This window comes from Equus caballus, chromosome 10 (assembly GCF_041296265.1).
Source record: "Equus caballus isolate H_3958 breed thoroughbred chromosome 10, TB-T2T, whole genome shotgun sequence".
NCBI lineage: Eukaryota > Metazoa > Chordata > Mammalia > Perissodactyla > Equidae > Equus > Equus caballus.
In genome coordinates, this window is record NC_091693.1 from 22,300,399 (window position 1) to 22,324,403 (window position 24,005).

A 24,005-nucleotide genomic window follows, 5' to 3' on the forward strand; every position below is an offset into this window, starting at 1 on the left:
AGTCTTGGGATCAGTGATGGGAGAGTCTGTGGGGTATTTGTAACGTGGAGGTTTGTTGAAAGTGTCTGAAGTGCTTGTTAATTTTGGACTTCAGTTTTATAGGTCATAGATTCTTAATCACTTCTCTCAACCCAAACAGAATATACGTGCCCTCCTTCCCAAGTGAAAGGTCTGTATTTTGCCAGGGTGCAAGTTCGCAGCTCCTTTGGTGGAAGTCTCTCCTTTCTTCAGACACACTCCTCCCCCAAGCCCAAGAAATTAGATCCAAGTTCTCTGGTTTCTCCTTCACAGAGTATGAAGCTAACAAATGAGAAGCGCTCTTCAGGTCGCAGCAAGAACCATGGCTAGCAGAGGGAGAAATCTACAATCAACCACAGCCAGGTGAGTGAGTGAGAACCAGCCAGATGCAACAGAGTTGAAGTAAAATTCCAGCTAGTCGTTGAAGGGTTGACCCCTTTGAAATGTCTTGAGACCTGTCCTTAAATTTCTTAAATCTTTGGAGGTGATTCAGAACAGTGGATAAAATTTGTTCTCATATCTCTTAAGGGTGCATCCAGTTACAACTCTACCTCAGTGAGGTCTTTCTTTTGGTTATCTTTTAAAGATTTGTCTTCCTTATCTGTCCTGGATGTGATTCCTGTCTCACCTAGGACATTGATTTCTTGCTTGGTGTCTTTCTTTCCAGTACCCTCGGCTCACTTAACTCTTCCTCCTCTCCTTCTGCCACAGCTGAGCTCTTGCTCTCCGTCATCCTTAGGATAAACTTTCATTCCTTCCATGCCTCTGCCCAGGCTGATAACTTCATTCTCTCTCACCTGTATGGATGAGGGCACCTTCCTGCCTGTTAACAGTGTCCCTTTTCCTTCCTGACATCCAGTCCTGTCTGGGTCCAGGTAACACCACACTAACTCTCCTACATCCGTCTGTGCTAATTCACTTTTTACTTCCCAGGTTTCTGGGTCTTTGTGCTCCAAGAATCTCCCAGAGTTTCTGTTCTTGATTTTTATCATAACTCCCTCAGTAATTTCATCCCTCTGAAAGCTTAAGCTATTGGTTCTATGCTGGTGTTTCCCAAATTGGCAAGTGTTGTTACATTTGACCTCAGGCTCTATATTTGCTTGCCTCCAGAGCACTTCTCCTGTGATGTTCTTCTTTCAGTATAAATATCAGAAATGGAAATTATCTTCTCTCCCAAATAACTCCTTATTTTCTTCTTCTTTTATGCTACCTGCTCTTACACTATTTATCCTGTAGCCTGGCTATGGTTATTTTTTTTCCCCTAAACTATATTTTTCAGAACAGTTTTAGATTTACAGAAAAATTGAAAAGACGCTGTAAAGAATTCCCATTTATTCCACATCCTGTTCCCCTGTTGTTAACATATAACGTTGCTGTGGTACATTTGTTATAATGAATGTACCAATGTTGATACATTATCATTTAAGTCCATACTATAATTTTTACCATTTTTACTTAATATCTCTTTTCTTTTCTAGGATTCCATCCAGGAGACCATATTACATTTTGTTGTCATGTCTCTTTAGCCTTCTCTTGGCTATGACAGTTTCTCAGACATTCCTTGCTTTTAATGACCTTGACTTTGAGAAGTACTTATCATGTATTTTGTAAAATGTCCCTCTATTGGGGTTTGTCTGATTTTCTCTTTTTCCTGGTTAGACTGGGGTTATATTTTTTCAGGGAGGAAGACCACAGAAATAAAGTGTCATATCATGCCAAGGTTACACACCATCAACATCCTTGATCTCCCAGATGAGGTGTATTATGCCCCACCTTATTGAAGGCAGAGTATCTATGAAAATTATTTTGAATTCTGCATGGGAGATTTATCTGTTCTTCCTCATTTATTTGTTTATTCAATCATTTATTTATATCAGTATGGACTCATGGATATTTATATTTTGGATTATAATCCAATAGTAGTTAATTTTGTTCCTTAGATTCTTCCGACTTTGGCCATTGGGATAATTTTCAGTTGATTCCCATGTCCCTTAAACATACTCCCATCATTATGGTTTTTATTGTTTTTCTTGAACACTTCCTTATTTTCTGGCACTACAAGATTCCCTCTTCTCATCTTAGATATTTCCTGAGTCCTAGAATCAGCTGTTTCTTCAAGGAGCCCAGGTTCATTTTATTGGTGAATTGTATGAGAAACCAAGATCTGGGTGCTAGTTGCCATCTGGTTATTTTTAATTTTCTGTAAACAAACAAAAAACTCTCCCTCTTCAAAGCCTCTTCAGATCTCTTTCTGACTCTGACTTCCACTTCCATTGTCACATCTCCTTCTCTGATTTTTCATTCTCTTGCCTTCCTCTTATAAAGACCCTAACAATTACATTGGGCCCACCAGATAATCCACCAGATCCACCAGGATCATCTCCCCATCTTGGGATCCTTAATCACATTTGCAAAGTCCCTTTTGTCATGTAAGGTAACATGTTCACAGGTTCTGAAGATTAGGACAAGGATATCTTTGGGGGCCGTTGTTTAGTCTGCCACAACTTCTTTACTCAGCATAATGTTTTTGAAATACACCCATTTGCCACATGTACCAGCAGTTTATTCCATTATATGGCTGAGTATTCCATTGTGTGAACATACAACAGTTTGCTTATCCCTTCTCTTATTAATGGACTCTTGGATCATTGTCAGTTGTATGGTGAGTAAAGCTGCTATGAAAATTCACTTACAAGTCTTTTGTGGACATATGTTTTCCTTTTTCTTGGGTAAATATATAGAAGTGGAATTTCTGGGTTGCAGGTAAGTGTATGCCTACATATTTCCTCTTAATTTACTCACCTACTGTCTTAGTCCATTCTGGCTGCCATAACAAAATACCTCATGCTGCATGGCTTAAACAACAGAAATTTATTTCTCACAGTTCTGGAGGGTGGGACGTTCAAGATCAAGGTGCCAGTAGGTCTGTTTCATTCTGAGCCTTCTTCTCTTGGCTTGTAGATAACTGCCATCTTGGTGTGTGATCACATGACCTCCTCTTTGTACACTTCCAGGGAGAGAGACAGAAAATGAACTCTCTGAGGTCTCTCATAAGGACACTAATCCTGTCAGATCAGGGCTCTATCCTTATGACCTTATTTAATCTTAATTACTTCTTTAGAGGCCCCATCTCCGAATACAGCCACTCTGGGGGTTAGGGCTTCAACATGAGTTTTGGAGGGACACAAACATTCAGTCCATGACACCTGCTTATTCCCCCATTCAGCAGGATCCCCATTCTCTAGGCATCTCCTCCCAAACCTATAAAATATCGGTGTATCTAAATGCTTGGTTCTAGGTCTTCTGTTTTTTTCTCTATCTTCTCATATCAAGAAAAATCATCAGATTGAACTGGCTTTAAATAATGTTATAGGCTACTGACCCCCAAGTGTTCATTTCCAACTTAGAACTTTGTGCTCATCTCTAGTCTTATTTGAAAGACTGTCCTCTTTAGATCTTCACTTGAATATCTAACAGACATCTCAGTCTTGAAAGGTGCAAAGTTAAGCTCTTGATTCCTCTGACCCCAGGTTTGGAAACAGTGCCATACTCTGCCCAGTTGCTTAAGGCAACCTCCAGCCTCTTTTCTACCCCTCCATTCCTACAAGTATTCTTTCTATTTCTCAGTATGCGAAATCCATTCCTGACTCAGGGCCTTTTCATTCACTGTTCTTTTGCCGGGAATTTCCTTCACAAAGGTTTTACATTCTTGGCCCCTCCCTTTCTTTAATGGATCTTAGCTCAAATGTTTCTCTTTTAAAGATGACCAGTTTATCTACAGTTGATTTCCCTCAGCTTCTCTCTATCCCTTCTCCTTGTTATTTCTTTAATATCATTCATCATCATCTGTAATTATCTTGGCATTTGTTTTTGTTTTTAATATTTGTCTACTCTCTTTGTCCTTCACAAGAATATAAACTCCACAGGGCAAGAAAAATGTTCATCTTATTCCTCAGGTTCTCTCCAATGCCAGCTAAGTGCTTGACATGGCACATAAAATATGTTCAATACATTTTGTTGAAGGAGTGGATTCATTCCCCCAATGCTTGTTGAGGTTGTTCCTACCTTCTTTTTGTCTCACTGTAATGTACTTTGTATCCCTTTCACCTTCTCTCTCCATTTTGCAAATAATTTTTGTAAATATCAAAGTCTATTTTGTTGTTATTATCCTACCGTCACTTCAGTGAACTAGTTTTATTCACAACACTTCTGACACTAAATAAGTGTTTCTTTCCCCATACCAATAACCAGTTGTCCAACTCTCCAGGTACCAACCAGATGTCCTAAAATTCAGTTCACTTCTGACACTAACTACCTGGAGTTAGCATCAGACTCCACAGGTCTAAGGGTTCAGTCCCACAACACTGCCCTCACTTCAGACACCCGTCATAAGTTCTAGGTGCCCAGGGACACTTCTGTCCAATTTGGCTGTACCATCAGGGCTTCCAACATTTCCTCACCTCCTTTTAGGTTTGACAATTTGCTAGAATGCTTACAAAACTCTGGAAAACATTTTACTTACCATCACCAGTTTATTATAAAGGATACAAATGAACAAACAGCCAGGTGAAGTACATGAAGCACGTTCTGGAAGGGTCCCAAGCACAGGAGCTTCTGTCATGGAGTTGGGTTACACCACCCTCCCAGCATGTGGATGTGTTCTCCAACTCTGAAGCTCTCTGAACCCTGTTCTTCAGGGATTTTTATGGAGGCTTCATTACATAGGTATATTGATTAAATCATTGGACATTGATGATTAAACTTAATCTTCAGCCCCTCTTTCCTCCCTGGAGGTAGGGGGTACAGCTGAAAGTTCCAACCCTCTAATCACATGGTTTCTGTTCATTCATTTATTTTGGTGTGTATGTGTGTTGTGTGTGTTTAGTACCAGCCTCAGACTTGAGTAAGCAGAGCTCTACTCTAGGACCTGGGCCTCAAACTTTTAACTCCTCCTCCCCTCTCTTGTATCTTGGAGTGCCTTTCTTGAAACCATCAATACTGTGGGGAGAGGGTGCTCTGAGCCCAGACCAGGTCCCATGTAGTTCTTAGTCATTGGAAACACCAACCTCAAAATTTTTTTATGTCCCTATCTGAGAGCTGGGACAGCCAAGCCCGGCAGTTGTGTTCAGGTAATGGTGTCCAAGTTTCCATTTCTCCCCTTTGGGACACTTGCTGACTCTTTATTTGTCTGTTCCCCTTTGTGCATGAGCTCAACCGTATGTCCAAAGGGGCTCCAGCAGGGCCCCATAGCTAGGCCTGGTTCTGTTAGGGTAGCCTGACAAACAGATCCTTCCCACTGACTTGTTCAGTACCTATTTCTCAGTCACATGAAATTGGTGCTGACCAATTTCACATGCAGAATGGTGTCGACACACTGAGTTTGTGTCTTAAATTGTTTATATAAACAAGGGCCCTATAGAAAGGTATGTCAAGGGTCCTGTATACCCTTAATGTAGCCATGAGTGTGTGTGTATTTTAAGCCCTCAAGATCTAGAATACGTTCACTGTTGGATTTCTTTAGCCTGGGATGCTAGACTTGTTAATGGAGCTCGTTGCTACAAGATGACGTTTCTAAAAATGTTTTATTCTCTAACATGATTGGGTCAGGGGTCTGCAAGGCCACCTTCAGGCTTTATGATTCATAGAAGGACTCCCAGGACTCAGAAACTGTTAGACTCATGGTTATAATTTATTCCAGTGAAATAGGATACAGAATAGAATAAGCAAAAGGAAAAGGCACATTAGGTGAAGTCCATAAGAAACCAGGCATAAGTTTCCAGGTGTCCCTTCCCAGTAGAGTCACATGGAGATTGCTTAATTCTCCCTGAAACAATACGTGATGATACATGTGAAGTGTTACCAACCAAAGAAGCTCACCTGAGCCTTGGTACAGAGTTACATTGGGGTCATTCATGTAGCCATGCAGCATCCATGTGACTGACTTCAGCTGCTCAAACCCCAGCCCCCTTGAGCAAAAACAGGTACACACCATAAATCACACTGTGAGGATAAATTTATCTGGTCACATTGGTAAAGTGTGGCCCAATGCATCAAGTATAAAAAAACACTCTTGTCAAGCAGAATATTCCCAAGGCTCAGAGGTTATCTCCCAAGAGCCAGCCAAAGGCCAGTCTTGAAGATAGACCTTTCTTTAGGAATTACAGGGTTTGAGCAACCAAGGCTTGCTGAGTTAACCCTTTCCTGCACAATCATATGGGTGGTTTCCTTGTTCTATTTTTCTGGATGATGTCTGCCAATTTTCTGATCATGTAGAGTAGCACCAAGGTACCAAGATAAGCTGGACAGTATGGAAAAGTACTATGAAGATGATGATTTTGGAAAAAATATTTTGTCTAAACATAAAGCTTGCTTCCTTGAGACAAAGACCACACAAATTTGACTCACATGGGAAAAATTTGAAACCCAGTTCAGATTTAGGTTTACTTTTTCAAAATAGGTACTCTGCAAGAAAGAAGCCTGAGGAGTTTAATGAATATAGCAAGTCAATTCTTCGTGCCGGGCATGAGAAAAGTCAACCTAGAATTAAATACTATGAATGTAATGAATGTGGAAAATCCTTCATCAAACAGTCAAAGCTCGTTATACTTCACAGAACTCACTCAGGAAAGAAACCTTATGAATGCAGTGAATTTAGGAAAGACTTCAGTGAGAAGTCAGACCTTACTAAATATCAAAGAATTCACACAGGAGAAAAACCTTTTCTATGTAGGAAATGTGGGAAGTGTTCTCCCAGAAGGCTTATTTCATTATACACAAGAAATGTCACACAGGTAAAAAGCCCTATGGATGCAACCAGTATGGGAAAGCCTTCACTCAGAAGTCATATCTCATTAGACATCAGTGAAGTCACTTTCAGGTAAAACTCTTCAAATGCAGCGAGTGTGGGAAAGCCTTCTCCCAGGAAGCTTACCTCACTAAACATCAGACATTTCACACAGGTGAGAAGTCCTATGAATGCAGAGACTGGAAAATCCTTTGCTCAGAAACCAAACCAAAGGTGAATGAACTCATCTTTCAGAGAGAATGTGGGAAAACCTTTGCCCAGAAGACATATCTCATTAGATATCAAAGAATTCACACAGGTGAGAGACGCTATGAATGTAACAAATGTCACAGAGTCTTCAGTAGAAATCAGACCTCATTAAACATCAGAGAATGCATACTGGAGAAAAACCCTATGGATGCAGTGAATGCATGGAAGCCTCTCACTCATCAGATGTCATTAAACATCAGTTAATTGACAAAGGAGAAAAACTTTATGATTGCCATGAATGTGAGAAAGCCTTCAGCAATACATCATACCTCATTTTCCATCAGAAAACTCATACAGGAGAAAAACCCTATGACTAGTGAATGTGAAAAAGACTTCAGTAAGAAATCACATCTTATAATACATTAAAGAATGCACATGGGTGATAAACCCTTTGGATGCAGTAGCTGTGGAAAAGCCTTCAGTCAGAAATCAATGCTTTTCAACCATCAGAGAATTCACACAGGGGAAAAATCCTATGTATGCAGTGAATGTGGGAAAGCCTTTGTCAGAAAGTCACAGCTCATTCTACATCAGAGAACTCATACAGGAGAGAAACCCTATGGATGCAACAAGTGTGGGAAATTGTTCAGTGAGAAGTCAGTCCTCAATAAGCATCAGAATATTCACTCAGGGGAGAAACCCTATGAATGCTGTGAATGTGAAAAAGTCTTCTGCCATAAGTTTAACCTCATTACACATCGGAAAACTCATCTTGGGTGGAAACTCTACAAATGCAATGAATGTGGAAAAGCATTCTCACAGAAGGCTTATCTCTTTATACATCAGAGATTTCACAAAAGAAGAGAAACCATTGGGGTACCAGGAATGTGGGAAAGCATTTTCTCTAAAGGCATACCTCATTACTCATCAGAAAATTCACTTTGGGAAAAAAGCCTCTGAATTCAAGGACTCTGTAAATGTCCTTATTAGTGATTGATGACTAAGGAATGCATTTTGGAATGAACCTCTATGAATTTACTGAATGTGGGAATGCCTTCACCAAGAAGGCCAACTTCACTGAATTGTAGAGGCTTCACAATGAGGAGAAACCTTATGAAGTATTTTTATAATCTCATAAACCTGGAGAAATGTATTCCCATTAAAAAATTAGAGGGAAAATCCTATTACAGATATGGTATGTTACTTTTGAAAAGATGACATAAAATATTCGACTACAAAGGGTAGACATGTTCACGGAGGATTGTGATGCTTTAAAAATGTCATAAATGTGCTAATAGTCCCTCAATTATATGTGGTTTGCTTTCCTGGATGTGTTACAGAACACGAATTTTATGTATTTGCAAAATAAATCTATGAAAATAACAGAGTATGAAATATGCACATACCACCTGAGGCATAGACAATTTTTCACAATATACCAGAATACAAGCAATGTTTAAAGAATAACGTGACATTCTATAATAATAAGTCAAAACATATGTTTTATTTTCTAATGTTAGCTGGTTTGGTTTGCTTAAATAGGCCACCAGCTGTTACTAAGCTTCTTCAGATCTGTTCATTTGAAATACACAAGGCAAAAGAAAACGTGAGATGGAATACAAAAAATTAAAGTGTGCGTTCCTTCTTAAGCCATGGCAGACACTGCTAGTCGCTTACCCAATATCTATTCTCTCCTTCTGCCTAAGTATAAGAAACTCCAGTTCTATTTAAGGTAGCAGTGTGACTGGTAAAAAATTTAAATATGCATTTCCCAGGCACCTTTTTAGCTGGAAGTGGTCATGTGACCCAGTTCTGGCCAAGGAGGTTTAAAATCAGAAGTCCAATACGTATGGCTTCAGGGAAAACCTTTTTTTTTTTTTTTTACGCTGATATAGGGTACATCTGAGTTGCACGAACCTTTTGCACTTTGTCTTCTTTCTTCTTCCTGACAAGAATGTGGTCACAATACCTGGATAAGCAGAAGCCATCTTGCTACTATGAGTTTGAAAGTTACAAGAAGATGACAAAGCAGAAAGGAAAGAGTCTGGGCTGTTAATGACCTCAGAGTCCTTGCACCAGTCTTAGACAATTGACCTCCAGGCTTCTTGTTACTGGAGAGAAATAAAAACCCTTATGTGTTCAAGCCAGTTATTTGGATTTGTCTTTTATATACAGCTGAACAATCTGTAACTGACATGTAAGCATACGCCCTCAAGGGGTTTGAAAAAGAGTTCCTTATAAGTAAAATATCTAGAGATGTCATCCTTCAGATCTCTTTTCAGTGGAATTAAATACATACTTAAATATGCTTAGCTCACGTGCTTTGAAAAACAGGAACCAACTATAATAGAATTTGATATAATACATCATAGGTACAGTGCCACTGTTCCCATTACCTTAGCATTTTTTGAAATACCTAGAAACATATTAATAGGACTTTTATCATGACTATATAGGACAGGAATGTGGAAATACTGAGTAACAAATTATATTTTGTGATGGGTTCAGATATGGCTGTTTTATTTTCCTATGAATCTTCGTTTCTACAGGGAAGTCATTAGAAGTTACGTGTAGCAGGATGGAGAGGGAGAGTACTGAAGGAACCGAGGCCTAGGTTAGCCTAAGGCTGCTTCTGGAAACTGTCTCTTATCTTAAATATTTTATGTAGCACCCACTGGAAGCTATACTGAGTGGAATATAGAATAGTGGATAAAAGCACAGACTTGGGAGGCTGACCCGGTGGCAGAGCAGTTAAGTTCACACATTCTGCGTCAGCAGCCCAGCGTTCACTGGTTTGGATCCCAGGTGTGGACCTACTTGTTAGGCCATGCTGTGCCAGCCATCCCACATATAAAGTAGAGGAAGATGGGCACGGATGTTACGTCAGGGCAAGTCTTCCTCAGCAAAAAGAGGATTGGTGGCAGATGTTATCTCAGGGCTAATCTTCCTCAAAAAAACCCCAAAAAACACAGATTTGGGTAACATACTGCCTAGATTCAATCCTAGTTTTACTACTTAATAAATATGGCCCTGGGCAAGTTCCATGTCCTCTCTGTGCCTCAGTTTACTCAACTGTGTATTGAGATAATTAAGTCCCTTATCTCATGGGTTCTTGTGAGGATTAAATAACTTGGTGTTTGTAAAGCATTTAGAATTATGCCTGGAGCATTGTATGAGTGGTAGATTGAATTATCATCCTTTGTGCTGAGGTGACTTATGGTGGTCTGAAGCAACTTTCTTGGAATCTGTTCTTCTGAAATCAGAAGTAGTTCATGGCAATTAGCAAAATCAATTTGGTGACTTAGGAGTGTCCACTCATTTCCCTCCCAAGTTTTTTTTTTTAATTTAATTTTTATTGAGTTAATGATAGGTTACAATCTTGTGAAATTTCAGTTGTACATTATTGTTAGTCAGTCATGTTTTAGGTACACCCCTTCACCCTTTGTGCCCACCCCCAACCCCGCCTTTCCCCTGGTAGCCACTAATCTGTTCTCTTTGTCTACATTTTTAAGTGCCTCATATGAATGGAGTCATACAGAGATTGTCCTTCTCTATCTGGCTTATTTCACTTAACATAATTCCCTCAAAGTCCATCCATGTTGTTGCAAATGGGATGATTTTGTTCTTTTTTACAGCTGAGTAGTATTCCATTGTATATATATATACACCATATCTTCTTTACGCAGTCATCTGTTGATGGGCACTTAGGTTGCTTCCGCATCTTGGCGATTGTAAATAATGCTGCAATGAACAGTGGGGTGCGTGGGACTTTTGGAATTGCTGACTTCAACCTCTTTGGATAGATACCCAGTAGTGGGATAGTTGGATTGTATGGTAATTCTATTTTTAATTTTTTGAGGAATCTCCATACTGTTTTCCGTAGTGGCTGCACCAGTTTGCATTCCCACCAGCAGTGTATGAGGGTTGCTTTTTCTCCACAACCTCTCCAAGATTTGTTACTATTTGTTTTAGTTATTTTTGTCATTCTAATGGGTGTAAGGTGATATCTTAGTGTAGTTTTGATTTGCATTTCCATGATGATCAGCAACGATGAACATCTTTTCATGTGCCTATTGACCATCCCTATATCTTCTTTGGAGAAATGTCTGTTCATGTCTCCCGCCCATTTTTTGATCGGGTGGTTTGATTTTCTGTTGTTGAGTTGTGTGTGTTCTTTATATATTATGGATATTAACCCTTTGTCGGATGTATGACTTGCAAATATTTTTTCCCAGTTAGTGGGTTGTTTTTATTGTTTCAATCCTGTTTTCCTTTGCCTTGAAGAAGCTCTTTAGTCTGGTGAAGTCCCATTTATTTATTCTTTCTATTGTTTCCCTGTCTGAGAAGACATGGTGTCTGAAATGATCCTTTTAATACTCATGTCAAAGAGTGTACTGCCTACATTTTCTTCTAGAAGCCTTATGGTTTCAGGTCTCAGCTTTAGATCTTTGATCCATTTTGAGTTTATTTTGGTGAATGGTGAAAAAGAATGGTCAATTTTCATTCTTTTACATGTGGCTTTCCAGTTTTCCCAGACTATTTGTTGAAAAGACTTTCTTTTCTCCATTGTATGCCCTCAGCTCCTTTGTTGAAGATTTGCTGTCCATAGATGTGTGGTTTTATTTCTGGGCTTTCAATTCTGTTCCATTGATCTGTGCACCTGTTTTTGTACCAGTACCATGCTGTTTTGATTACTGTAGCTTTGTAGTATGTTTTGAAATCAGGGATTGTGATGCCTCCAGCTTTGTTCTTTTTTCTCAGGATTGCTTTAGCAATTCGGGGTCTTTTGTTGCCCTATATGAATTTTAGGATTCTTTGTTCTATTTCTGTAAAGAATGTCATTGGGATTCTGATTGGGATTGTGTTGAATCTATAGATTGCTTTAGGTAGAATAGACATTTTAACTATGTTTACTCTTCCAATCCATGTGCATGGAATGTCTTTCCATCTCTTTATGTCGTCATCCATTTCTTTCAGAAAAACCTTGTAATTTTCATTGTATAGGTCTTTCACTTCCTTAGTTAAGTTCACCCCGAGGTATTTTATTCTTTTTGTTGTGATTGTGAATGGTATTGTGTTCTTGAGTTCTTTTTCTATTAGTTCGTTATTAGAGCACAGAAATGCTATTGATTTATGTAAATTGATTTTATACCCCGCAACTTTGCTGTAGTTGTTGATTACTTCAATGGATTCTTTGGGGTTTTCTATATATAAGATCATGTCGTCTGCAAAAAGCGAGAGTTTCACTTCTTCCCTCCCTATTTGGGTTCCTTTTATTCGTTTTTCTTGCCTAATTGCTCTGGCCAAAACTATGTGAAATAAGAGTACTATGTTAAATACAGTACTATGTTAAATAAGAGTGGTGATAGAGGGCATCCTTGTCTTGTTCCTGTTTTCAGGGGGATGGCGCTCAGTTTTTGCCCATTGAGTATGATGTCAGCTGTGGGTTTGTCATATATGGCCTTTATTATGTTGAGGTAGTTCCCTTCTATGCCCATTTTGTTCAGAGTTTTTATCATAAATGGCTGTTGGATCTTGTCAAATGCCTTCTCTGCATCTATTGAGATGATCATGTGGTTTTTATTCCTCAGTGTGTTGATGTGGTGTATCACGTTGATTGATTTACGGATGTTGAACCATCCCTGTGTCCCTGGTATGAATCCCACTTGATCAAGATGTATGATCCTTTTGATGAATTGCTGAGTTCTGGTTGCCAAAATTTTGTTGAGAATTTTTGCATCTATGTTCATCAGCGATATTGGCCTGTAGTTCTCCTTTTTTGTGCTGTCCTTGTCAAGCTTTGGTATCAGCATGATGTTGGCCTTGTAGAATGTGTTAGGAAGTGTTCCATCCTCCCTAATTTTTTGGAATGGCTTGAAAAGGATAGGTATTAAATCCTCTCTGAAAGTTTGGTAGAATTCCCCAGGAAAGCCATCTGGTCCTGGGGTTTTATTCTTTGGGATGCTTTTGATGGCTGTTTCAATCTCTTTCCTTGTGATTGGTCTGTTCAAATTGTCTGCTGCTTCTTGAGTGAGCTTTGGGAGATTGTAGGAGTCCAAGAATTTATCCATTTCCTCTAGGTTATCCATTTTGTTGGCATATAGTTTTTTGTAGTGTTCTCTCATAATCCGTCGTATTTCTGCAGAGTCTGTTGTTATTTCTCCTCTTTCATTTCTGATTTTGTTTATTTGAGCTTTCTCTCTTTTTTTCTTTGTAAGTCTGGCTAGGGGTTTGTCAATTTTATTTATCCTCTCAAAGAACCAGCTCTTTGTTTCATTGATCCTTTCTACTGCCTTTTTTTGTTTCAATAGCATTTATTTCTGCTCTGATTTTTATTATTTCTCTCCTTCTGCTGACTTTGGGCTTTGTTTGTTCTTCTTTCTCTAATTCAGTTAGATGTAGTTTAAAATTGCTTATTTGGGGTTTTTCTTCTTTGTTAGGATGTGCCTGTATTGCGATGAATTTTCCTCTTAATACAGCTTTTGCTGTATCCCATATGAGTTGGTATGTCATGTTATCATTTTTATTTGTCTCCAGGTATTTTTTGATTTCTTCTTTAATTTCTTCAATGATCCATTGCTTGTTCAATAGCATATTGTTTAGTCTCCACATCTTTATGCCTTATCAGCTTTTTTCTTGTAATTAATTGCTAGCTTCATAGCATTATGATTGGAGAAGATGCTTATTATTATTTCAAGTTTTCTAAACATGTAGTGCCTTGCCTTGTTCCCCAACATATGGTCTATCCTTTGAGAATGTTCTATGCATGCTTGAGAAGAATGTGTATTCTGCTGTTTTTGGATGAAGTGTTCTATATATGTGTATTAAGTCCAACTGTTTTAGCTTTTCGTTTAGCTCCACTGTTTCCTTGTTGATTTTCTGTCTGGATGATCTGTCCATTGATGTGAGTGGGGTGTTGAGGTCCCCTACTATTATTGTGTTATTTTTGATATCTTCTTTTAGGTTTGTTAATAGTTGCTTTATGAACTTTGGTGCTCCTGTGTTGGGTACATAGATACTTATAAGCATTATTTCTTCTTGATGAAGTGTCCCTTTGATCATTATATATTGACCCTCTATGTCTCTCTTTACCTGCCTTATCTTGAAATCTCTTTTGTCTGATATAAGTATTGCAACATCTGCTTTCTTTTGTTTGCTATTAGCCTGGAGTATTGTCTTCCACCCCTTCACTCTGAGCCTGTGTTTGTCCTTGGAGCTGAGGTGTATTTCCTGGAGGCAACAAATTGTTGGATCTTGTTCTTTAATCCATTTTGCCACTCTGTGTCTCTTTATTGGAGAATTCAATCCATTTACATGGAGGGTGATTATTGATGTGTGAGGGCTTAATGCTGTCATTCTTTTGCTCGTTTTCCGGTTTTCCTGTGTTTCCTTTGTTTCTCGTCCTGTGTGTTTTAGCCTACCCATTGACTTCTGCAATTTCTTATGCTGGGGTTTCTTAGATTTTTCCTTATTTATGTTTTGTGTCTCTGTTCTGTTTTTTAGTTTGGTGGCTACCCTGAAGTTTGTATTCAGAATCTCGTGTATAAGACAGTCCATTTACTGGTGGTGTCTTACTTCCTTAGCCTAAACTGATTCAGTCCCTTTCCTCCTCCCCTCCTAAATTATTATTTTCATCTCTTATTCCAACTTATGTTGTGAGTTTTTGGTTAGAGTGATAGGATTGTCTTTGCTTTGGTGATTTCCTTCCCTTTATCCTAATTCTATAGCTGAATATTTGCTATCCTATTCTGATTCTATTTGTCTCCCTATTCTGTGTTTTGTGACCCCTTTCTCCCCCTTTTTTTTCCAGGTATGAGGGCCTTCTTGTAGTGGAAGTCTTGTGGCTACAAATTCCCTTAGCTTTTGTTTGTCTGGGAAAGATTTAATTTCTCCCTCATATCTGAAGGATATTTTTACTGGATAGAGTATTCTTGGCTGAAGATTTTTATCCTTTAAGGTTTTGAATATGTCATTCCAGTCTCTCCTAGCTTGTAAGGTTTCTGTAGAGAAATCCGCTGAAAGTCTGATAGGAGTTCCTTTGTAGGTTATTTTCTTCTACCTTGCTGCCCTGAGTATTCTTTCTTTGTAATTCATTTTTGCCATTTTTACTACTATATGCCTTGCAGTAGGTCTTTTTACGTTGACAAATCTAGGAGATCTGAAAGCTTCCTCCACACACATTTCTCTCTCAATTCCTAGATTTTGGAAGTTCTCTGCTATTATGTCGTTAAGCACACTTTCTGCTCCATTTTCCTTTTCCATGCCCTCAGGAATTCCGATGATTCTTAAGTTGTATTTTCTCATTGAATCTGCTATTTCTTTGAGATTTTCTTCAGTTTTTTCAATTCTTAGTTCTCTTTCTTCCTCTGTCTGGAGCCATTCAACCTGTCTATCTTCGATTATGCTAATTTGCTCCTCTATGGTATCTACACAGGCATTCAGGGAATCCATATTCTGTTTTATCTTATCCATTGTATTTTTCATCTCTAGTATTTCTGATTGATTCTTTTTTATAGTTTCAATCTCTTTTGTGAAGTATCTCCAGAACTCATTGACTTGTTTCTCTATATTTCCCTTTACCTCATTGAGTTTTGTGATGATAGCTACTCTGAATTCATTGTCACTCACTTTACCTATTTCCAAGTCCTCAGGACATACTTCTGTGTTTTTATTGTTTTCCTTTTGGTCTGGAGCTTTTATAAATTGCTGGATGGTAGAGGAGCGGTTTTTGCACATGATGCTATTATTCGGTTGCAGTTACAGCCTGTCGCCACTAGATGTGGGTTGAGAGCCATGCATTTTGAGCCCTCCACCTTCAGCCAGGATGGCGGGGCACAGTTTGGGTTGGGGGAGGAGGGGCACTTTCTCTCGGATGCAGACCTGGATTCTGATCAGCTCTCCCTCTCTGGTTTCCCGGGGCCCTGGCTTGATGGGGTCCCCCACGTGAAAGCTTTCCCCCGTTAGAGGGTTTCTGCTGCATGGGCAGTGGTAGTCCTGGATGATCCCACGGATGTGAAGCCCCTCCCTTGCTCTTTCCCTTACCCGCACAGTGATCCCAGTCTCTAGGGGAGGGAGTGAAGCTCTCTCTTACCCCGTTCCAGCTCCTCTGAGGTCGGCTCCTGCCTCTCCACTCTCCGTCATTTGGCTGCTGTGGGTCTCTGATGATCTCTGTGTTATTAGGACTTTTTGGTTGGAATTCAGTTGTTCCTTTGGTTGTAGTTTGGAAGGGAGAGAGTCCCAGGTGAGCTCACTCCACCGTGTCACTGATGTAACTCTGGACTGCAGTGTTTTATTGTAGTTATCCAAATTCTGGAGTCTACATCTCAGTTATTCCACACACATAAAGAAATGATAACTAGGTGATATGATAGAAGTGCTATTGCTACAACGGTACTCATATTACAATATGTAAATGTGTCAAATCTACATGATGTACACCTCGAATTTACATAAAGTTATATGTCAAATATGTTTCAATAACAAAAGAAACGATACATGACTGCTCTGTTTTGACTGTAAGTGAGGGAATGGATAATTGAGGGAATCAGTTAAGGCCTCCGTTCTCCCCTCTGCCACCTCCATCACCCCTAGACTCATCCAACATCTCACTCTACCTCTGTGCCCCCGTGTACGTCTTCATCTGTCCCCCTGTGACCTTTAGACATCCAATAAAACTCCACATGCTCTCTGACTCCCTTTGAACACTTTTGACTCACTATTGCACTCTCCACCTTCACCTTGTGACCTTTGTCCCCTCCAACCCTCTATGACCAGTGTTCTAGGGACCTCAGTCTAACTCTCCTCAGACTTTGTCATCTCTGCAAAGTCTGTCATACATGACATCCTTCCTCTTGCCCTTCTATTTACACCCAATTCCAATATCTTATCCTATGCTCTGTGACCTCTATGCCCCGGCACTTTCATTCATCCCAGCCCTGAAGTCATAGGCATCATCAGTTCCCCCAGGAACCCAGTCCACACCCTGCACTCATTACATCTAACCCTATAATTCCGGACACTTTCTCCTAGGCTCTTTAGTTCACATATTCCCACTGTCCTTTCCAACTGCCTCATTGTCCTCTGCCCATTTGGCCTTCATGCCCATGCCCACAGTTTCCCCTAGTGCCATCTCCTTTTCCCACATTCTGCCCAAATTGGACTGTTATCATCTACCAAGATCTGCCTACCCCATCTAAATTCACCTTCTCTCCAAAATATGTAGTTTAAATGCATCCACCTCTGGCATTTCCTCACAGAACTTTTGTTCCTGTGATCCTATCCGCTCTTTACTCCCTCAGATATGAATATCCCCCTACCTTCACTTCCTTGCATACTTTGCCCACTTGCACTTTTATCCCCATCATTGCACTGTAATACTTCAACAATATTAAAAACCATTGCTTTTTCTCTTTCTGTTCATTCTCTTCCCCTGCACTATGACTCCAAGCCCTCAGGCTCTCTGCACCCCAATATTATCCTTATGTCTCCTTCGTCCTGTGGCCTATTCTTACTCCACTCTATCACATACTCACACACTTTCACTCCCCCAAACAGCCCAAGTTTCCCAGCATGTGTCTTGACGTAAGGTGACAATGCTCACAGCACATTTTAAGTGCTGTGCGTTGTAATAAATATGGCCCTTGTCATTGTTGCAGGGTTATAAACACTATAGAGGGTAGCAGGGCCCCACTTTTCAGGCATCCAGAAGTCTGGAAATACAGCTATTCTTCTGAATAAGATCATGTAATTGAGATACACACATGCTTGCTGACTGTTCTTTTACGAGTGTAATCGTGTTTATTGTGTATGTATTTATAATTACATATGTGAGTGTAAATTTTTGTGTGTTCAATACATGCATTATTGTTTGTGTGTGCAATTAAAATTGTGAGAGCATGTGAGTGACTGCGTATGTGTGTAAGCATGTGAATATGTGTGACTGTAAGTTTGAATGTGTGAGAAAATGTGCATGCATGTGTGTTTTTGCATCTGTGTGTAAATGAGATTGTGTGTTTGTGTAAGATGGGTTGTCCAACATTTTGGCTTTGCCAACTGACTTGACAAGTGGGCATGATAGCACAATGAACTTGCATCAAAGAGTTGATTTGTGTGTAGGAAAATCCAAAGAATTAAATTCAACTTGTAATTTATAATTGTTTCTGACCCACCAAAAATATGTTTCTTAAATTAAACAAAACAATCATAGTTCCTTACTGAAAATTTTGTGAAAAAAAAGGATAGAGGACTGTGTTGACCATTTGATGGTCTTGATTTAAGGAAGTAGCATTGGCTTATCTGATACTTACTAGCATGGTGGAATCTTCCTGTTAAACCATCTGATTCTGGTGTGTTCTTTCTGAAGGACTGGTTTAAAATCTTCTCTCATTCTTTTATGGATAATACTGTGTTTCTACTTCCTGTCACTAGTGAGGGTCAATATTGGTAGAGATTCCTAACAGTTTACATATTCATAAATATTGAGTTGTACAAATGAGTGCAATGATATCTAACGTAAATTATTGGCATCATGTTCTTCTTGTCACTTGTTTATTTTTTTAAACCCTTATCAGATATTCTGACTCATTCCATTTCTTTGCTCATAACTTAATTGATGATGCAGCTCAGCTGCGTGCAATTAGGAACGAACTCACTTTTAGGTAGTACTTCTGAGGGAAGTAGAATATCCACTGAGACACACATACCCACTACCAGTCGATCATATGTCAGGCCTAAGTATTTCCTGCCCTACTCATGTGAGACACTGGCTGCCTCCAGAGTTCATGGAAAAGTAAGTCCATGCCTCCCACAAACACTCCAACAGTCTCTTAAGGGATGCTGGCTAGAAACTTGCAGTTGTTCTTGGTAATTTGCACCTGGGAAAAAAGTTTTGGAAAAATATTCTCAGCTCCCAAGTCTGTTGCTGCCAATGCTGCTACAGCTGAAATGATAATTGGAGTTATGACAGGAGGTGAGGTCACAGAAGCGCAAACTCATATCTCTGGGTCTAGCTACCTCTGTCACACATGTACTGACTGCATTGACCTCCGTGCTAAGCCCATCATCCAGGCAGCAGGAAAAAGTGGGTGCATTTTAAATATATTCATCTGAGAGTTAGAATCTGTAAGAGAAAGAGTTGCATCAGGAGTCTGGGTAAGTGAACATATTTTGCAAAGGGAATCTTCTGTGTATAAGCCTGGTTCAGCACCAAAGCCATGTATGAAGATGAAATAAATCTTGAGGATGAGCTGACATATAAAGAGAGTCGTGTTCCTAGATTTTCTACCAATCCAGGATGGCTCCTGATGTCATGTAATAATCACTGAAAATTATTATTTTGTTCTTAATCCAAGTAATGTAAAATTTGATTTTTATGTTCTTAAGGACTGTAGCTCTGGAGTCAATCTGCTGTTCAGCTTGCTTTGCATAGACATAGTTTTCAGGTTTCTGGAGGTGCACCTAGGGTACCTCCATTTTTGTAATAAAACGTAGATTGAACCTACAGGAATCATATGATCCTGTGCAGAAACTGTGTGTCTGATAGCAGTTGCTGGAGTAGAAGTGTTTTCTCTAATTCTGGGTGTATGAAGTGTTTACTAGATTGCATGATAGTGTCTCTCTTGATTATAGAGAGACTTTTCCCACTTAGAGTGAGGGAAGCAGCATTTAAGAAAAATACAACAATAAGTTCAGAAAACATTTTTAGGCTGAAATCTATCTTTTGATGTTTCTGATGCTTTTAAATATTATAACACCCAAAAGTATGTCATTTATACAATACAGAAGTTTTTTTGCCTTAGCATTGAACTATTGCTTGTATATCTCGTATTTTAATATTTTCCACAAATCTTGCATTACTGTTTATAATTTCATTTAACTTAAATATTAATAAATGGCACATATATGATCTGAAATTAGTAATAATGTGTTTCTACCATACACTTTTTATCAGGCATCAGTATTTCTGTCTCATACTTCCTGTGACTCAGAGCATTGTACTTTTGTTCCTGAGTTAAAAGCAAATGAATCTTTCTTTGCCATCCTAATGTTGAGGGATTCTTGCATTCATTAAACTCAGCTTGTACTGGGAGAGGACCCTGAAGTTTTATAGTTCAATTAGGGCATCTATATTTTAATAAGATCTCTAAAGCTTTAGTCAAAGTTTATATTTGTCTATAACTCTTTATAAGTAAGTGGAAACTCATCATTACCAAGTTTTAAGTAAAATTATCACCAGTCTAAATTGAAATGACAAGGTGCAAAAATAAAACTGAATTTAGATCTAGTTTATTTGAAGAACAAACTATTATTTTAGTATATTATGGGTTAAATATACCATTTTTATTTCCCAGTTAAAATCGCCACAGTGCTCCCAACCACTGTGTGAATCTAGAGGAAACACTTAACCTCTCTGTGCCTATGTTGTCCTCATCTTTATAAGGAATGTAATAGTGCCTCCCTCATGAATTTGTGAGGAATAAAGAAATTACTGTATCTGTGGCCTTCATGACAGTAATTCATACATTGCAAATGTTCTTTAATGGTTATACTTTCAATTCTTGGAAGCTTCTAAAGAACAGAAAAATCCTTGAGTAATTATTTCAAAGTAGGAAATGTTGGTAAGTGGAAAATATTGGATTAGAGTTGACATCACATATGTGGTCCACACCTTCTATTCCCCTGCAGGATCCTCTAGCTCAGAAGATAAATATCAGTCATTGAGAACTGACAGGATGGCTGCCAGGGATTTGGCAGTAGGAATGCTCTTCTTGTTTCAGACTATATTTGGAATCCTGGGGAATCTTTTTCTTCTTGGCCATTATCTCTTCCTTTATTTCACTGGGTGTAGGCTAAGGTCCATGGATTTTATTGTCAAGAACCTGATTGTAGCCAACTTATTGGTCCTGTTCTCTAGTGGAATGCCTAATGGGATGTCACGTTTGGGATGGTACCATGTCTTCAATGATTTCGTTTGCGGGTTTTTTCCCTATGTCCGTAGAGTGGGCAGGGGTGTGTCCATTGGCACCACCTGCCTCTTGAGTGTAGCCCAGGCCATCATGATCAGCCCCAGCAACTCCAGGTGGGCAGAGCTTAAAGTGAAAACTCGCAAGTGCATTGTCTCTTCAATTTCCCTGTGCTGGATCCTGCAAATGCTGATAAATGTCATATATCCTATGTTTCTGACTGGCAATGGGAGCCACAAAAACATCACAAACAGAAAAAGTTTTGGATACTGTTTTGCTGTTCGTCACGACAAAACCAGAGATGACTTATATGTGGCATTGATATCATTCCCTGATGTTTTCTGTTTGGGGCTCATGTGCTTGGCCAGTGGCTCCACAGTTTTCATCCTTTACAGGCACAAGCAGAGGGTCCAACACATTCATAGGACCAATATCTCTTCCAGATCCTGCCATGAGTCCAGAGCTACCAAAACCATCCTTCTCCTGGTGAGCACCTTTGTCTTTTTTAACACCCTTTCCTCCACTTGTCACGCAGTTATGGCTGTTTTTAGTAATCCTAACTGGTTCCTCTTGAATGCCACTTTAGTAAGCACTCAGTGTTTCCCAAGTCTCAGTCCCTTTCTGCTCATGAGCCGTGAACCCAGTGTATCCAGGCTGTGCTTTGCCTGGATAAAAAATACAAAATCCCCTAGTCTTGTATGTATTTGTGCAGTATTCATTTGGTAACTCATCCTCCTCAGAGTCCTGAATACAATTATGTCTGGCTGACTAGAGAACGTTAACAGAACATGCTGAGTATCTTCTTCAAAATAAGCAATAGCTTATAAGAGTAATATTTTATAATTGTCATGTATAAACTCATATGATTGATGTGCTACTAATGCTTGTGGTGGAGGACTTGAGAATTCATTCAGCAATGAACGCCAGGTCCTGAAATAATCTGGATATTCTGAAGAAGTCTTTGACTGTGTAACTTAAATCTATTCCAGTAAATTTCCCAGACATAAACTAGGCATAAAATTTTTAGAAAAGGTACATGAAAGTAGAACAGCATGTTGCAGGTCCTACCTGAAACTGAAGACAATGGCGCTGGAGGGCAAATTCAGTCAATGAGTAAAGCTTTTGGAGCCAGCTCTGAGTTTTGTACATTACATCTTTAGGGAGGAAGTAGTCATTTATTTGAAATGTGATCTTATGGAGGGAGATGAGCACATCTAAACATAGTATTTTCAGGTATAAATGGCAGGACTGATCTCTAGAGTGGCAAAGGAGAGAATAAAATTACATTTTAGGTGATTTTTAAACAACATCAGAGGAATGGGTCAAATTTAAAGGAAATGAATTGCATGGAATTTGCATCTGTAGAAGGAAGCATTTTCTCTTCTGTGAAGATCATTTGGGCAAGTTGGCAACATAGAGGTTTGGAGGTGGACACTCCTGTCCCTAAAATGACTAAATAGATGGCCATTAAATTGGAGCACTGTAGGGAGAACCATTTGAAAGGGAAGGATATGAATCCATTTGGTTTATGTGGAGTTTGTGACTCCTTGATTTTCAAGGAGGAAAGTGAGTATTTCCTTAATTTTAGGAGAGATTTTTAAATAATTTTCTTTGCATTTGCATTTTGAACCTGATGCAATGTTCTGAGAATTCACTAACTTAAATAACAAAAGCGTTTTGACCTAAAGGATATATATTGGTTCTTGCATCACAAAGAGAAATCCATATTTTTAGTCCACAGGAGATGCTCAAATATTTAGCACAAATTATAGCACAAAACAAATATTAGAAAAAATCACATGCGTAGACACACACGGACCTACAATTGTGATTATATATATATATATATATATACGTCTGTGTGTGTATGTGTATATGTGTGTGAAGTTTGTGTATATCTGTATATATTCATACACATATAAAGACAACTATCTTTGTTATCATTCAATATATTGGACATTTTTACATTAAGAAAAATTTAAAACAGCTCTAATTACAATAATGACAAATCTTAAACTGTATGTTATTTGATGTTATATTGCTATGCTAGTTTAATTTTTATGCTGATGGATGAAAATTAGACTACTGGGGGTGAGCACGATGAAGTGTGTTCATGAATTGATAAACAATATTGTACACCCCAAATCACACAATGTTATAAACCATTACAATCCCAATAAAATTACTTAATAAAAAATTCCTTAGAATGAATATTTTACTTTCCTACTTTAATTTTATTATTTGGCCATAGCTCTTAAAAAATACAGTGAATATAGTAAAAAATGTTAGACTTTAAAACATGTAATTGGTCTATTTAATTCTGATATGGTAATTGATACAATTCAGTGTCAATAGAGTTTATTTTATTTTATCTATGTTAACTTCTATTGTATTAATTTTTAAATATGTCTACATTATAATTCCTCATTATGAGTCACCTCTGTTCTTTTAAAGTTGTATACTCATTATGTGTCAACTTTTGACTAGAAACTCCAGAATAAATTTAAAAGCTAGTCGCAGTGTCACTTTATTTGATACTCTTTTTTTTTTTTTTTTTGAGGAAGATTAGCCCTGAGCTAACATCTGCTGCCAATCCTCCTCTTTTTGCTGAGGAAGACTGGCCCTGAGCTAACATCCATGCCCATCTTCCTCTACTTTATATGTGGGACGCCTGCCACAGCATGGCTTGCCAAGCGATGCCATGTCTGCATCTGGGATCTGAACCCGCGAACCCTCGGCTGCCGAAGTGGAACCTGCGAACCTAACCACTGTGCCACCTGGCTGGCCCCTATTTAATATTCTTAAACTCCGCCTTTGCAATATAGGGACATTACAACACTAATCTATTCACCATATCCCTACCTTTCTGATTGGTGATATATATTTAAAACATTTAAAGACACATGCATAGGTCGTAAGTGCATAGCTCAATGACAGTTCACAGAGTGAACACATTTCTGTACTCAGTACCTAGATCATCAAGAGAATATTGTCAAACAGACCCCTAGAAGCCCATTATGCTCCCTCCCTGT

At 38.8% G+C, this 24,005-nt stretch overlaps 1 protein-coding gene across 1 annotated transcript; it reads left to right on the forward strand.

Annotated features, from left to right (window-relative positions):
• Positions 1–20,742: 20,742 nt before the first annotated feature.
• On the forward strand, positions 20,743–21,699 carry EQUCABV1R931 (vomeronasal 1 receptor equCabV1R931). The gene has a single exon (NM_001166874.1). It carries the CDS (start codon positions 20,743–20,745, stop codon positions 21,697–21,699), a length of 957 nt encoding a protein of 318 aa, NP_001160346.1.
• The last annotated feature ends 2,306 nt before the right edge of the window (positions 21,700–24,005 follow it).

Coding starts and splice junctions, on each gene's coding strand:
- EQUCABV1R931 (NM_001166874.1), top strand. CDS start 20,743: ATGGCTGCCAGGGATTTGGCAGTAGGAATGCTCTTCTTGTTTCAGACT.